The sequence below is a fragment of the Pan troglodytes genome, chromosome 16 (genome assembly GCF_028858775.2).
Source record: "Pan troglodytes isolate AG18354 chromosome 16, NHGRI_mPanTro3-v2.0_pri, whole genome shotgun sequence".
Taxonomy (NCBI): domain Eukaryota; kingdom Metazoa; phylum Chordata; class Mammalia; order Primates; family Hominidae; genus Pan; species Pan troglodytes.
In genome coordinates this window covers 11029669-11046492 of record NC_072414.2, presented here as the reverse complement: position 1 = coordinate 11046492, position 16824 = coordinate 11029669, and the positions used below count along the sequence as shown (strand labels likewise).

The 16824-nt window shown below is 38.7% G+C and overlaps 1 protein-coding gene across 21 annotated transcripts in view; it reads left to right on the top strand.

The window, feature by feature from the left end:
* LOC112205572 (serine/threonine-protein kinase Nek4-like) overlaps window positions 1-16824 on the top strand; it is a 497070-nt gene that overhangs the window by 96803 nt on the left and 383443 nt on the right. For 11 of the 21 annotated variants that reach the window (XM_063794590.1, XM_063794596.1, XM_063794597.1 and 8 more), the window contains exons 1-2: window positions 10369-11276; window positions 12659-12792. In XM_063794590.1, the coding sequence (XP_063650660.1) occupies window positions 12733-12792 (60 nt within the window). In that variant the 5' untranslated portion in view covers window positions 10369-11276; window positions 12659-12732. Of the gene's footprint in view, window positions 1-164; window positions 279-8424; window positions 8562-10368; window positions 11277-12658; window positions 12793-16824 lie in introns of those variants that run through there. The other 10 variants (XR_010151571.1, XR_010151572.1, XR_010151573.1 and 7 more) reach the window with 5 other exon arrangements.

Sequence of the window (16824 nt, the reverse complement as noted above, 5' to 3'; positions counted from 1 at the left end):
TCTCCCCCATGCATCAACGTATAAATCAATTTTTATATATGTATATGTCTGCATTCTAGCTCAGTTTTTATTTTTTAAGTTACTGGTTGTTTCTTCTACCTTTGTGCAAATTCCACACTGTCTTATTATTATCATTATTATTATCTTTTTTTTTTTTGATACAGAGTCACTCTGTTGCCCAGGCTGGAGTGCTATGGCGCAATCCTGGCTCACTGCAACCTCCTCCTCCCAGGTTCAAGCGATTCTTGTGCCTCAGCCTCCTGAGTAATGGATTACAGGTGTGTACCACCACACCCGGCTAATTGTTTTGTATTTTCAGTAGAGATGGAGTTTCACCACGTTGGGTAGGCTGGTCTTGAACTCCTGACCTCAGGTGATCTGCCCGCCTTGGCCTCCCAACGTACTAGGATTACAAGTGTGAGTCACTGCACCTAACCCACACTGTCTTCTTATCAAGAGAGTCTATTTAGAACAATAATTTTTTCTCCAGAGATTGTTTTGTATTTTTTCTTTTTTAAGAGAGAGAGAAGATTTCGTCCTGATGTCCAGCTAGGGTATAGTGGCTCAATCATAGAGCAGATTCTGTGTTCGAACTACTGGGATCAAATGATCCTCCCCTCTCAGCCTCCTGAATAGCTAGGACTACAGGCACAAGCCACCATGCCTGGTTAATTAATTTTTTTTTTTTTTTTGGTAGAGACCGGGTCTTCCTGTGTTTCCCATGCTGGTGTAGAACTCTTAGCCACAGCAGTCCTCCCTGCTTTGTCTCCCAGGGTGCTAAGATTACAGGTGTAAGCCACTGTGCCTGGCCCAGAGCCTCTTCTTTTAGCCACGGTACTTCTCTATAATGAAGTAAAAAATGTAACAACCTGCATGTGTTGCACCTACACCAATACTTTCAGCTGTACCTTAAATAAAGCTGTAGGTGTAGAACTTTAAAAAAATAATAATAAATTTTAATTTTTTTTTTGACAGGATCTTGCTCTTACACCTGGGCTGGAGTACAGTGCTAAGATCTTGGCTCACTGGAGCCTCAACTTCTGGGCTCAAGGGATCCTCCCACCTCACTTTCCCAAGTAGCTAGGACCACAGGTGCACAACTCCATGCCCAGTTAAATTTTTTTTTTTTGTATTTTTTGTAGAGATGGGGTTTCACCTTGTTGCCCAGGCTGATCTCGAATTCCCGAGTTCAAGCAATCCACCCACCTCAGCCTCCTGAAGTGCTGGGATTACAGGCGTGAGCCACCGCACCCGGCTGGTTTAGAACTTAGAACGTTGCTGTAGACTCTTAAATCCCTTAATATGCTTGTGAATCTTAGACAATCCCCCAACACCACTCCCCACTTTATGTATAAATACTTTCAACAACAGCCAGTAATATTGAAAACCTTGAGATGCAGCCATAGTAACCTCCTGCACTGGTGTAGATGCCAGTGTGACAAGTTGTTTCTCCTCTAGACCATGCCCACCAAAGTCAAAGCCACATGGGAGCCTCTGAGCTCAGAGCCACTGTATGGGGTCTCCATGCACAAGGGCAGCAGCTCCCTGTCCTTTCTGTTGGTGAGGTGGGGAATTCATTTCTTTTGAATAAGGCTGAGTTTATTCAATACTGATTCTGCTGGCTGACCAGTGATACCTTAACACTTTATTTCATGCATTGTAATATTTATCCTGGTTTTGATATGATTTGTTGTTCAAATGTGATTAACACTTGGGTATATTTTTTTCTTTTTTTGTTCTCACAAACATTATCTAAAACCAAATTTTTATATTTGTGTTGTGTGTTTAAGGTCTTTAGTCCTCTGTTCTAAAAATGCATTCACAATTATTTTTCAATGAACACTTTTAATTATTTTAATGTTTTCTCATATTTCTCTCTCCTAAACTGCATGTGAATATCACTTTTATTAGAAAAGACAGATGTTACACATTCTCTATGTTTTTGTGCAAATTTTCTCTGAAATATCTCTGGTTGAAAAGGAGAAGGACAGAAACTGTTCTGGAAGCCACAAGGCAAAATTGGCTCAGATCCTCATGCTTAAAAAGATGTGTGAAACTTTCCATTATATGGCTTAGTTTGCTGTACGTGTAGAAGGTTAACAAGGCAATGATTTGTGTAGCAGTCACGTCTGAATACAAGGAGCAACCACTTCTTAACTGTGCAGGTGTGAACTTCATGATGTTGCTTTATCTTCTCCTTATACAAAGATTTAGACAATGGCTGGACTCCATAATTCCTTCCACCTCACTTCCATAAATGTGTACATGACATTTCTTTGTACAGATCACCTATTCTATTAGATATTAATTTTTCTTATTTTTGATGAGTGATTATTAAATTTGGTTTTAGTTCTCAGAGATATAAAAAATACCACTTAGAAAATGTGTACATTGAGTGCTGTAATCAGAAAATACTTTCGTGCCATTGACTTGTAAAAAGGGAATTTCAGTTTTTTTATTTATTGTCATTTTCCTCTACCTTAATATTCTCAAAAAGCTTTCATGCTTATGCTCTGTTTTGATTTTAATTTTTGTTGTTTTAGTCAAAAAACATGTGAGGGTTGGGAGTACTTGTTCAAGATGTGTGAGACATGAGCAATCAACAGAGCAAAAACACTGGTATTTTATGGGAATATGTAATAATAGTTGGGCACTTGCCCTGCTAGGTATGGCAGCAGTCAGGGTCTGTGGGCTTCAGTGCTGTACACAGAATTGACAAATCATGCTTTAAGGAAAAAAGTGCCCCTCATCTATTGTATTACAGCCTGGCACCATTTTGTTACCAAACCCAGGTTTGGCCATGGCTACTTGCAAAATCAAGTAACAGAAGGGTAGTAAAAAGAAAGTCACTGGCCCAGTCGGTGTGGCTCACATCTATAATCCCAGCACTTTGGAAGGCCGAGGCTGGATGATCACCTGAAGTCAGCATTTCAAGACCAGCCTGGCCAACATGGCGAAATCCTCCCTGTACTAAAAATACAAAAATTAGCTGAGCACAGTGGCATGTGCCTGTAATCCCAGCTACTGGGGGACAGAGCGAGACTCCATCTCCAAAAAACAAAAAGAAAGTCACTTTATTCCCGAGCTTAGCAATGTGGAAGGGCGGGATTCGTATCTAAAGGAACCATATAAGTTTTCTGGGCAGAAAACAGGATTTTAAGAAGAAATATTGGCAAGCAGGGCATGCAGAAGGGGTGTGGAGGTGCAGGATCTACATGACTTGCTGGATGACTTATCTCTGGTCTTGGGTCATTCGTTAGTCTGCCCAGCATCACTGGGGAAAGAGTCAGGTTGTAGATTAACTGATGTCTTGAGACCATCTCTCTATGGAGGACAATTCTGGCGGGTGCTTGTTTTGGTTCAAGATTTGGTAATTTGTAAGCAAACATATACTTAGCTAAGCTGACAGTGCTTGCTGGTGGTTTGGCTGGTGGAAAGGAAGGAGGGAAAAGTTTGAATTTGCATTTCTAAGGAGCTAAGTAAGACATGAACACACAGGAAAAAGAGAAAAAGTACATATTTTTTAAGGAAAATGAAGTACTTGGTTACAACACCCCACTGTCAAATTCCACTTTATTTTTATTCAATTGGAGCATCATACTCATTTGGTCTGCTTCCTACTGAAAGGGGGCATAGTTATAGAGCATTAGAAAGGAATCTGTTTACCTGGAGTTGGAAATATTCTTGAGTTTTCAGCAGGAACTTACTGTGCATGTATGGTGTGAGGATCCAAGAATTTCTGAGAATGATTTCCTGCATCTCCATGCAGAGTGTACAACAGCAATAAAATTCATAGCAGCTGAAGAGGGCATTTAGCAGTATTAATAATATATATAAAACTATTTGATGCACCAAGAAGCCGAGTAAATCATGATGTCATAGAGTCCTGAGAGAGGGCATCTATAGCAGAAATATGGGTATCTACATGCATAGCTTGGGTTATATTGTGAGAATAATCTGGGATGTGTGTGTGTGTGTGTGTGTGTGTGTGTAAAATGGTCAGTCTTAATGAATGCACAAGTGCCACCCTAGGCTACAGTGAAGATATCTAAAGCCATATGATTTAAAGACATCATGAGATTAGACATAGCATTAGTTTGCTTGTGCATGTCTTTTAGGGCTGAGGATATGTTTCTGAAGTTATCCAGTAAGTACACACGGCATTTAGTCTTAATTGTAGTGCAAAGCCCCAAATGTCAGTTGTACCCAGAGCTCCTGTGGAGATATGAGGACAAGTTGGTTACAGGAGGAGTTGCAAGTATTCATGAAGGTGATGCTGACCTATGTTTATTAACAAATATCCATGGAACATACAACTCATTTATTTTGGGGCAGGGACTTAACTTTTAAATGTATTATAATTATGCCCTATGTTTCAAAAGTTCTTTTGAAGACAAAGTCATGCAAGTGTGCATTTACTGTAAATCGGCCAAAACTAGCTTATGGTGAGTGATCTTTTATCAGGAGAAAATTACCAAAATTGGTCCCTTGTCTACTTCAATCTGTAGTTATGGCTGGTGGAACGTGGCTGGGGTCAGTCAGTCAGCTTATCTTGAGACTAGTGCTTGCTTGGCTGCTAGAGAAACACAAACCTTGTGGCAGCTGTAAACATAGTCTGCTTTTTGTAAAGTGTAGGGATGTGAGACTTCACTCTTGCCTGGCATGTTCTTAAGTCCTGTTCATAATTCGGTATTTTATTGTTGTAGTCTGTTTTACAGTTTTTATTGTAATGTTAATGCTGATCAGTTGTGCATAAATTCCCACAATGGGAGGAAGGTAGTTCCATGAACAGGTAGTGAAGCGTGTTCATCACCCCTCTGGTTGTCATGGCCTGAATTAGTTTTTCAGGTTGCTTTGGCTAACATGGGGGTAGGAAGTGTCCATTAAGTTGATGGGGGCTTAGGACTTTATTTTATAGTTTATATTCTCCTTTTTTGTCAAGGTATGCCAGAGGCAGTATGGGTAGCCACACTTTTATTTTCTCTCATGTCAATGGCAGAGCGGCATGCTACCTGACCTGTGTCCATCATGTTCCTTGGTGCGACCACTATGGCCAAGGGACTTAGAATCATAAGTCTTATATCCAATTATATCCAATTCCAGTCTGTAGGCCAGACTGGAATGAATGTGGGCAGGCAATCATTAGTCATTAAAACCCCTTTTAAGCAATGTAAGAGCCAAAAACTAAAAGTCAAAAGGTAAGATTATATAACTGAATTGTCTCTGAATTTTATGCATTGAGCTGTTGTAATCTTGGCTTATAGGAACTATAGCTATACAAAACATAAGTATTTTATTTAGCTGTTTAGGCATCTGTATGCCCATCCTTTATTTGGGGGGTCTGAATTAATTTTATTCCACAAGAACCAGCCCTTACAATCTCATGCATTCGTATCTTCCATGATAGTCCCTGGGTCTGGAGAAATTGAACAGTTTTAAATTCTGGATATATTAATAAAACAAAATATTCACCATTAACAACATTTTAAGCAAAAATGCCATAAGCCTTGTCTTGTTCTAAGAGTGACAGGACTGAGATGGGCAGATCACGAGGTCAGGAGATCGAGACCATCCCGGCCAACATGGTAAAACCCCGTCTCTACTAAAATACAAAAAAATAGCTGGGTGTGATGGTGTGTGCCTGTAGTCCTAGCTACTCGGGAAGCTGAGACAGGGAAATTGCTTGAACCCGGGAGGCAGAGATTGCAGTGAGCCAAGATCGTGCCACTGCACTCCAGCCTGGGCAAGAGAGGGAGACTCCATCTCAAAAAAAAAAGAATGAGTGACAGGAAAGGAAGCCTATAGGTAGATAAACATTTCAGTTATTTAATATTAAGGCACAGAATAAATTATATTTCATATATTTCTAGTTCAGAGAGAAGCAAAATTATTAAATAAAATATGATACAGGCCTTTCCCTGTGTTGCATGAAAGCAGTGTACTTTGATTATTGCCTTTGCTTGAGTCTAAAGATGAGGCTTTGGTTAAGTTGAGTTTGATGTTACATGGTGGCAGGAGTCTGTGTCTTCTTTAGAGGAGCTACATGTATCCAGGAGTCAATTCCTTGTACCTTAACACCACAAAGATTACTTAATAGCACCTGATAAGAACTTTTTCAGGGTGTTGGAGGTGGTGACACACTTCACAGTGATTAATGTTTTTTAGCTTTGATAAGCCCCAGCAATAAGGCAGAGACTTAATTTAGGATTCAATTTTGGAGATGTCTGTGAAAGATGTGAGAAAGCTTAAAATATTTGATCAAAACTGAACCACAGGTCCTTGTAAATCAATAGTTATTCATTTAACCGAAGTGATCACTGAAAGACTTTAAAGGCAATAGAAAAAGTTACACGGGTGTAAAATCCTTACCCCTTTCAAATTTCAGGAGATTTTAAAAAGCAATTAAACACTTAATAAAGTCAGCATAGGAACTATCTTGATAAAATGTAAAATCTTGTTTCTTAAGCCAGTTACCAAAAAGTCAAAGGAAAACCTTTTTTAGTGTGACTGCCTCTCCTTAGAAGAAAGCCCATTTAGATAATCTGGAAGTACAACTTAAGATAAAAAGTGCTTGAATTTAATCAAACATGGGAAGAGTGTGTACAAGGTTTTGAATAGAACTGGGGAATACATGACTCTTAGTAGCAGCATGATAAGTTTCCTGATTACAGTGAAAATTTAGACACACCAAAAACAACAACAACAACAAAAACCCCAAGAGTATAGAATCAGGTTATCCTGGAGGAAAACATTTCTTTTATAGACCTCTAAGATGAAATATTTCAGCATCAGCCACAACATTTAGAAGTAAGGAGAAAAGTTACAGGAGCTGACAAGAAGCTGAAGAATAGAGTTATCATCCCAGGCCACATCAAAGGGAGAAAAAGCTGATAGCAGCAAGACAACAATTGAACATTTGAGATATGAATCTCAGAAGTTTTCAAAAAAAGTAGATTATAGACTAGAAAATTAAAATTTATTGTAATTTTATTAAGAGTAAATTGATGAGCAAGACTCTGTTTCAACAACAACAAAAAGCAGCCATTAATTTAATTATATTTTCATAAGCATAATATATATAGATATGTGTGTATATATATATATACACATATAAGTAAAATGAAAGATAGGAAAGAGGGACAAAAGGAAAAATACAGGAAAAAGGAAGAAATAGAACTATTCTTTTATAAGATGGTTACACTACTTCTGAGGCAGTATACTTTTATATGACAGGAGCTTAGATTAGTTGTAAATATAAATTGCCACCTCTAGGGCAGGATACTGGACGAGGAGCCTCAGTTTTTTGCTGTCTGTGGCCAGAAGCTGCATTCAGTTATTTCCCATGTTGGCTTCTCTCCCATGGCAGAATGTGTCATCAAAGCCACTATGACAGAGAGCTTGCAGCAAGACAGGTATCATAATCTTAGGTAACAGGATGACCCAAGTGACATCCTATCATGTTGTAGTCTTCTGATGTATCATAGCAAGTTTCAGGTTCTCCCCAAAGTCACAAGGAAAGGATTAGATATTCTAATTAAGCTGTGAGGATCATTGTGCACCATCTTAGAGTTCATCTGCCAACGTCAGGTCTTGCTTAATCTGGGACAGGTTCTCAGTCCTCACTTTGTGAGAAAGCAGGTAACATATTTTGTAAAATGTATCAAAATCTTGATTTCTCTGAATGTTTCTCATGATTTTACTGAGCAGTATAGATAGAGACATGTAATTATCTATTTGTGAAGACAAGAAACAGGAAATAGGACATTATTTAGAGACCAAAACTAAGAAAGAAAAATTTGTGAATGGGAAAAGGAAATTTAAAAATAATGGTAATGTTCACCAGGGTAACAAAAAGGGTGGGAATGGGGAGGTGAGCACCTGAGACATTACAAGATCGACAGTGTTCTGCTTAGTAAGCTCAATAGTGTAATTTTTAAAATGTATATATATTTTATTTATTTTTAAATCTATTTTAGAATAGTTTGGATTTACAGAATAGTTAGAAGTACATACAGAGAGTTTATATATGTTCAACACATAATTTCCCTTTTATAAATTCTTACATTCATTGCAGACATTTGTCGCAATTGATGAACCAATATTATACATTATCATTCACCAACATTCACAATTAATCAGATGTTCTGTTTTCACCTAATGTCCATATTCTGTTCCAGGATTCTGCCCAGGACACCACATCACGTTTAGGTATCGTGTGCCAGTTTCTCAGATTTTCCTTATTTCTGATGTCATTGAAATCCTTCCTTTGGGATGTCTCTGGTGTTTTCCTAATGATTGGATGACTGTTGTGGATTTAGCAGAGGAAACCCACACAGGGAAACTTTTATTCTCATGATATTATAACAAAAGTACATAGTGTCAACATGCTGTATCAGTAATTTTTTTTTTTTTTTTTTGAGACAGGGTCTCACTCTATTGCTCAGGCTGGAGTGCAGTGGCATGAACAAAGCTTGCTGCAGCCTGGAATTCTTGGGCTTGAATGATCCTACACTTCAGCCTCTTGAGTAGATGGGACTACAGGCATGCGCCACCACATCTGGGTGATTTAATTTTACTTGTACTTTTGTAGAGGCAGAGTCTCACTACATTGCCCAGGCTGGTCTCTAAGTCCTGGCCCCAAGCGATCCTCTCACCTCAGGCTCCCAAAGTGCTGGGATTACAGGTGTGAGCCACGGTGCCCAGCTGCTTTATCATGGTTAATGTTATTTGATCACATGGATGAGGCAGTTTAGCTCAGTTTTGTCCACTATAATATCGGGCAAAATTCACCCCCAATATTTCACGTGGGTTCTTTTCTATTTTCCCTAAGTGTCGGCCGGTCTGAGAAATAAAGGGACAGAGTACAAAAAAGAGAAATTTTAAAGCTGGGTGTCTTGGGGAGACGTCACATGTTGGCAGATTCCATGATGCCCGCTGAAGCATAAAAGCAGCAAGTTTTTATTAGTGGTTTTCAAAAGGGGAGGGAGTGCACGAATAGGGTCTGGGTCACAGAGATCACATGCTTCACAAGGTAATAAGATATCACGAGGTAAATGGAGGCAGGGCGAGATCACAGGACCACAGGATTGGGGCAAAATTAAAATTGCTAAGGAAGTTTTGGGCATGCATTGTCATTGATAACATCTCATCAGGAAACAGGGTTTGAGAGCAGACAAGTGGTCTGACCAAAATTTATTGGGCGGGAATTTCCTTGTTCTGATAAGTGTGGGAGCACTACGGGAGACCGGAGCTTATTTCATCCCACAGCTACGACCGTAAAAGACAGCTGCCCTCAAAGCGGCCATTTTAGAGGCCTCCCCTCAGGGACACATTCTCTCTCTCAGGGATGTTCCTTGCTGAGAAAAAGAATTCAGTGATATTTCTCCTATTTGCTTTTGAAAGAAGAGAAATATGGCTCTGTTCCACCTGGCTCACCGGCAGTCAGAATTTAAGCTTATCTCTCTTGTTCCCTGAATATTACTGTTATCCTGTTCTTTTTTCAAGGTGCCCAGATTTCATATTGTTCAAACGCACATGCTTTATAAACAATTTGTGTAGTTAACACAATCATCACAGGGTCCTGAGGTGACATACATCATCCTCAGCTTACAAAGATGATGGGATTAAGAGATTAAAGTAAAGACAGGCATAGGAAATCACAAGGGTATTGATTGGGGAAGTGATAAGTGTCCATGAAATCTTCACAACTTATGTTCAGAGATTGCAGTAAAGACAGGCACAAGAAACTATAAAAGTATTAATTTCAGGAACTAATATATGTCCATGAAATCTTCACAATTTATGTTCTTCCACCATGGCTTCAGCTGGTCCCTCTGTTTGGGGTCCCTGACTTCCTGCAACAATAAAATTAATATTATTCCCCTTTTCATGTTGTACCTTTTGGAAAAAACATCAGTATGCACAGCACATACATAAAAAGTGGGGAATTATGCCCCATTGCCCTATGGACAGACCTTCTATAAATGTCATTTGTGTTTCTGTAAAAAAAAATTAACATTCTTTGGGCTGTTGTAGATCAATTGCATTTTTCTGTGTGTTCTAGAATCAGTGGTCCAAGAATTGCTAAAATTGAAAAAAAATTAAAGTTAGAATTTTAGTAGGGCTTGTGTTGAATCTGAAGATGCATTTAGAAAGTATAATCATGTTGGTTAATACTTAATAGCTTTCTGATCAATGAAAATCTAGTTCATATAGTATATTATGCTAACTCTTTTATTCATTTATTTAAGATTTCTTTAATATTTCAATATCATTTGTAATTTTCAGTATATATATCTTGCAGTTATATTAGGTTTATTTTCAAATATATTTCCTTTTTGATGCCGTGTTAAATGAAATTGTTTTCTGTTTTGTTATTTGATTAGTTTCTATTGTATAAAATGCAATTTATTACATTGATCATGACTGAATTTTTTTTTGTTCCAACCTTATTTTAGTGGATTTTTTAGGATTTTCTATACATTAGATTATTTCACTGGCCAATAGATGTTTGACTTCTTCCCTTTCAATTTGGAAGTCGTATATTTATTTTTCCAGCCTAATTTTATAAATTACATCCTCAAGCATATTTAGTTGAATTAGTGGGAATAGATAACCTTTTGTGTTTATAGTTTTGGGAAAATTACTGAGACCTACCTGATACCATGTGTTGTCATGTGAATTTTTCATGGGTGTCTGTGTTAGGTAAGAACTTTCCCTTTATGCAAAATTTGTTTAGTGTTTTTACTGTGAGTGGGTTTTTGAATTGGAAAGTGCTTATTCCATATCTTTAGATGTGATAATGAAAATTTTGTCATTTATTATATTAATATAGTTATCACACTAATTCTTTTTATATGTTTTACCAAACTTGTGACCCTGAGTAAATAAATAAATAAATTAGTGTTTATTTCTGTTTTACAATCCTGGTTTGTGTTCAGACTATTTCCTTGAGAATTATTGCCTGGGTACCCATAAAGCATATTAGTTTATAGTTTTCCTTGTTTGGACTGCGTTTGTTTGGTTGTGGCCTCAGAGGAAACTGCCTCATAGAATGTATTGCACACTGATCTCTTCTCTATTATTTTATTTTTTTGGAGAACAGTTAGTAAAAAATTGCTGTTGATATTTTAAAGGTTTCAAATAATTCATCAGTGAAGTCTTCTCAACCTGGTCAATCATGTGAACTTAGAAGATGATTCCTCCCCAGCTGATCCTTCAGGTGAGACCTCAGCCTTGGCCATCATCTACATCTGGATTCCTGACCCAGAGAAACTGTGAGTAATTTGTGTGTGCTTTTGAGCCACTAAGCTACATAGTAATTGGCTATGCTGCAATAAACAATAATACACTTGATGGTAAACATAATATGTTATCCTTGATTAGATCCAAGAAAAGGAAAAATGGCATTAGTGGAAAACCTGGTAAAATATGAAGACAATCAGTAGTTTAGTTAATAGTTTTGTGCCTTTATCAGTTTCTGAGTTTTCATAGATAGTCTATGGTTATGTGTATGATATTAATATAACAGGAAATTGAAGGCTATATACAACTTTATGTAAGATTTTAACAACTCTCTGTTAATCTAAAATTATTTCAAAATAAATAGAAGTGTAGACATGGCTCATACATTTGAGATCAGGTCTTCCTTTTGACTTAATTGAGCCTTCTTGGAACCTAAATCTCATGGTACGAATGCAGTAACATTGTAAAATATAAATCAGATGAGTTTCTATTTTACTCTCTTCTTCAGGGAACACTAAGGCCCATCCTTCTTCTCAAGTATCCAAAAATAAAGTTGATCCAAGTAACAAGTGGACAGCATAAAAGATTGTATGGAAGCTATAATGCATCTACATCTGCAGTAACTAATCATAAAATGATTTGTATGATCATTCTTCACATGATTAGAATGACTATGGGAAAAAAGAAGAAGAAATGCAACTTTCTTGATTTAAAATTGTATCTGTGCAAGTGTGGTGGCACACACCTGTAGTCAGTCCCAGCTGCTAGGGAGGGTGGGTAGGATGATCCTGTGATACCAGGAGTTTGAGGCTGTGTAGTGTACTATGATTGTGTTAGTGAATAACCAGTGCACTCCAGCCTGGGCAATGTAGTTAAACCCCATTAAATAAATAAGTAAATAAGTTACAGAGGTCATTGTTTATATTTCTATGATTAGGGCTGAAATCGTCTAGATAGAGATTTTTTTTTTTTGAGTTGGAGTGTCACTCTGTCACCCAGGCTGGAGTGCAGTGGCGTGACCTCAGCTCACGGCAAGCTCCGCCTCTCAGAGTCACCACACCATTCTCCTGCCTCAGCCTCCCCAGCAGGTGGGACTACAGGTGCCTGCCACCACACCCAGCTAATTTTTTTTTTGTTTTTAGTAGAGACAGGGTTTCACGGTGTTAGCCAGAATGGTCCCGATCTCCTGACCTCATGATCCACTCATGTCTGCCTCCCAAAGTGCTGGGATTACAGGTGTAAGCCACCACGCCCAACCTGAGATTTTTCCTTATCTTTGGAGAGCCACCACTCCAGTGCAAACTTTCAAATAATGCCTTGCCATTTTTAGTTTCCCTCCCTAGGATTCCTGGAACCATAGTTCATAAAATTATCTCACAGCGTGTATTTTATTTTTACTTCTGTTTGCTTTAAGGCCTCTCTGGATGGTGGCTATAACCTATAGCCTTGCCCAATACGACTCAGGGTTTGGTACTGGCTGTGCCTTTCATGGGATGCTTACTTATCCTGGTCGATGGCCTAAAGCCCAACTGTCCAGCTTACATCCAGGTATCCTTCTCACAGAGTACTTGTTTATACTGTAAGACACCCTGTGGCTCCTGTCTGACCTGTGTCTAGTTTATTCTACCAAGATAACCACTCTCTAGGGGAGTGCTAAGTGGGAGAAAAGTGATGTCCATATGTGTTCATAAAGTGAAATACAGAGGAGGCAACTCAGCAAAATGTGTATAATGGCATGAGTCATGTATTGCTAACCAATCCCAGTAAGAAGAGGGCAGCATTCCTTGAAGTGCTGATGGAAAGAGAAGAGCTCTCCAGGACATACACTCATAAGCAGCAGGGGTGGTGGAGGAGCAACTAGAGAAAGACATAGTATTGCACCATTTGGCTGAAGTCTTTATGGGTGTATTTGTCATTTTTTTTTTCCAGAGAGACAGAAGTACAAGGAGGTAGGTAGGTAGGTAGGTAGATAGATACATAGATGGAGAGTTGATAGATAGATAGACAATAGTTAGTTGAACAGCATTTTGTTTGGGGATTTACTCATGTAACATTATAGAGACGGAGAATTCCCAAGACAGCCATCTGCGAGTTTAAGGACCTTGGATGCTGTAACGTGGTGGCTCATTCCAAAGCTGAAGTCTGCAGAATCACAGAAGCCCTTGATGTAATTCTTAGTTTGGGACCAATGGCCTGAGAATCCAGGGCATTTACTGGTATAAGTTCTGGAGTTTGAAGGCCATAGATCATGGAGTTCTGTTTTGCAAGGGCAGGAAAAGGAGTATACTTTCTCCAGGAGAGAGACAGGAAAACTTTTTAAAAATTTTTCATTTTTGGTTCTATTTGGTCCCCAAGGAGATTGTATGCTGCCTTCCCCCATTACGGGTGGTTTCTTCCCACTAAATTCTCTGACTCATACATCAGTCTCCTCTGGAAACACCCTGGCAGACACACCTAGAAGTAATGCTTTACCAATTGTCTAGGTATTTTGTAATCCAGTCAGCACCTTAAATTAACCATGACAAGTCCAGCACCTTTCTAGTTGACACCTATATGTGTCACCTTAAGCCATAACTAATCTTCAGATACAGTCAGTAACAAGGCAGTAGTTCTACGTAACATGATGCAATGATCCTGCGTGCAACCAGAACACCCTATAGTATTTTTCTTAAGAGTAGTAGAAGTTTGTGGGTGATGTTTACTCTTCTCCTGATACCCCATAACTTCAGTACAAATGTTAAATTACTAACACTTAACTGCTAATATCAAGTTAATACATTCTTGTGTTATGTGACAAAAGAAGAAGAGAGAAATAAAAACAATGTTATTTGCCTAATATATTTATATATAACATGCAAATGTATTCTTAACAAAGTAGATAGGAAATAATAGTGACAATTTTAATCCTTGTTTCTGTAACTGATCACCTAGTCCTGTCTGGTTATGTATGTATTTATTTATTTACTTTTTTATTTTTATTTTTATTTTTGAGACAGAGTCTCGCTCTGTCACCCAGGCTGGAGTGCAGTGGCATGATCTTGGCTCACTGCAAGCCCTGCCTCCCAGGTTCACACATTCTCCTGCCTCAGCCTCCCGAGTAGCTGGGACTACAGGCACCCGCCACCATGCCTGGCTAATTTTTTTTGTATTTTTAGTAGAGATGGGGTTTCACCATGTTAGCCAGGATGGTCTTGATCTCCTAACCTGGTGATCTTCCTGCCTTGGCCTCCCAAAGTGCTTGAGGCACCACTCCTGGACCTGTCTGGTATTTGTAACTCCCTTCTACTGCTACCCATTCTGTATTCTCTTTGTCTTCAGCAAGCCCCTCTGCTGGTCCTGGGTATTTACCTGGCAGGATGATGCAAACCTTCATTCCTGAAATATCTGGAGCATTTGTATTCTTGTCTGGAATGGTTGTAATAATGCATTGAACTTAATAACAGGGCATGGTAATACTAAGACTTTGTTTTAGTCCATTTTCTGTTATTTATAACAGAATACCTGAAACTGAGTAGTTGATAAAGAAAACACATGCATTTCATACAGTTATGGAGGCTGAAAAGTCTAAGGTTGAGAGGTTGTATGTGGTGAGATCATGTTGCTGGTTGGGACTCTGTGAAGAGTTCTGAAGCCTACAGGGTATCATTTGGCAATGGAGTAGAGCTTGCTGACATGCAAGATCATGTCTCCCTTCCTATAAGTCACTCTTCTCTCATAATAGACTATTAATCTTTAAATATTAATTAATCCATGAAAGGATTAATTCATTTATGGGGTCAAACTCTTCATGATCCAATCACCTTCTAAAGGTCTCACAATTCAATACTGCCATGTTAGGGATTAAATTTCGGCATAAATTTGGGAGGGAAGCAATATTCCAACCACAGGACTCCGCTTCTGACTCTAAAAATCACGCCCTGTCACTTACAAAAAGTTTATTTCATTTGGATAGTTCAAAGGCTTAAATTATTCCAGCACCAGCAGGAAGTTCCCAAATCTAAAGTCTTCTCCGTCAGCCCATGAAATCAAAACAAGTTATCTTCATACAAAATTCAGCAGTTGGGTTGTTAATGGCCAATGGGTTCATGTTGGCTGCTGCCCAGATAGAGCCACTTCACCAAGATAGGGGAATTGCTGTAGAGAAGATTTTATACATGTAGAGCTGGCTAAAGGAGAGAGCAGAGTTTTTGTATTACTCAAAACTGCTTCCCCAAATATTCAGAGGCTAGAGTTTTTATAGATAGTTTTGTGGGCAGGGTTTAGAGAAAGGGACATGCTGATTGGTTGGGTCAGGGATGAAATCTTAGGAAGTCAAAGCCATCTTCTTTGCTAACTCAGCTCCTGGGTGTGGGCCACGTATCCAGATGAGCCTGTTTACTGGTTTGGGTGGCACCCGCTGATCTGTCAGGATGCAAGTTATGAAAAATACCTCAAACACCAATCTTAGGTTTTACAATAGTAATGTTATTTATAGGAGCAATTGGGGAGGTTATTAATCTTGTGGCCTCTGATGGTATGACTTCTGAGCCATACTTTCTAATATTGTGGTTAATTTGTTAGTTTTACAAAGTTGATGTGGTCCCCAAACAATGAGGGGTTTTGTTTCAGGGAGGAGCTGTTATTATCTTTGTGTCAAAGTTCAGCTACAAAGTAAATTTCTCCCAAAGTTAGTTTTGTTTTTACCCAGGAATAAGCAAGGGCCGCTTGGAGGTTAAATGCAAGATGAAGTCACTTAGGTCATATCTCTCTCCCTATCATAATTTTCTCACTGTTACTGTTTTTGCAAATGTGATTTCAATTTCCCCTTCCAAGTTTCATTGCATCTTATTCTTAACGGGTGAGGTACAGAGTTGGGAAAAGGCCAAAGACCATTCTAACTTCTTCCTGCTGACAAGGGGTATACTTGAGATAGGGTTTGGCCCCAGAGTAAATGGAATGAAACTGCTTTGCAGCTGCCTGCATGCATTCACAGATGCCTGGTTGGGGTTCCTAGGCTTGCATGACCAAGATGTTAGTGCTCTCATCCACAGTTTTAGTACAGCACTTAAGTGAACAGCTGACTATAGGATAATGAGTCCTAATATAAGGAGTGGAAGTCCTAGCTTCAGAAGTCCTTATAGAATTCATCTAAATCCCTGAGGGATTTGGGTGAATAGCCCCAAGAACCAGTCAGACATTGGGTCAATAGTCAAGAGAGATTTGGGTCAGAGGTTGTTAGAAACACAAATTGAGATAAACAGGAAAGAGCAAATTTAAATATACCATCTCATATCTTTTTAGTTAGTTTCCTAGTCCTCAGAATAGATCGTAGCAGTGTTTCATTCCAGGAGGTGTCACTGCAAATGAACTAGGCCCCCTTATGTGATTAAGGCAAAAAATATTTTTAATAACAGGCATTGGTATGGAAATAGAACATAATAACAAAGGTTGATATTGGGCACAATGCATCCGGATGTTAGACTCAAAGCATTTTTAAATTGCAAAGGAGGATAGTGATGAAAATCTCACATATTTCACATCTGTATCTCAAGGGATAAACTCAGCCTGCGGGGCCTCAGGAAGAAGGTCGTAGCCATTTCA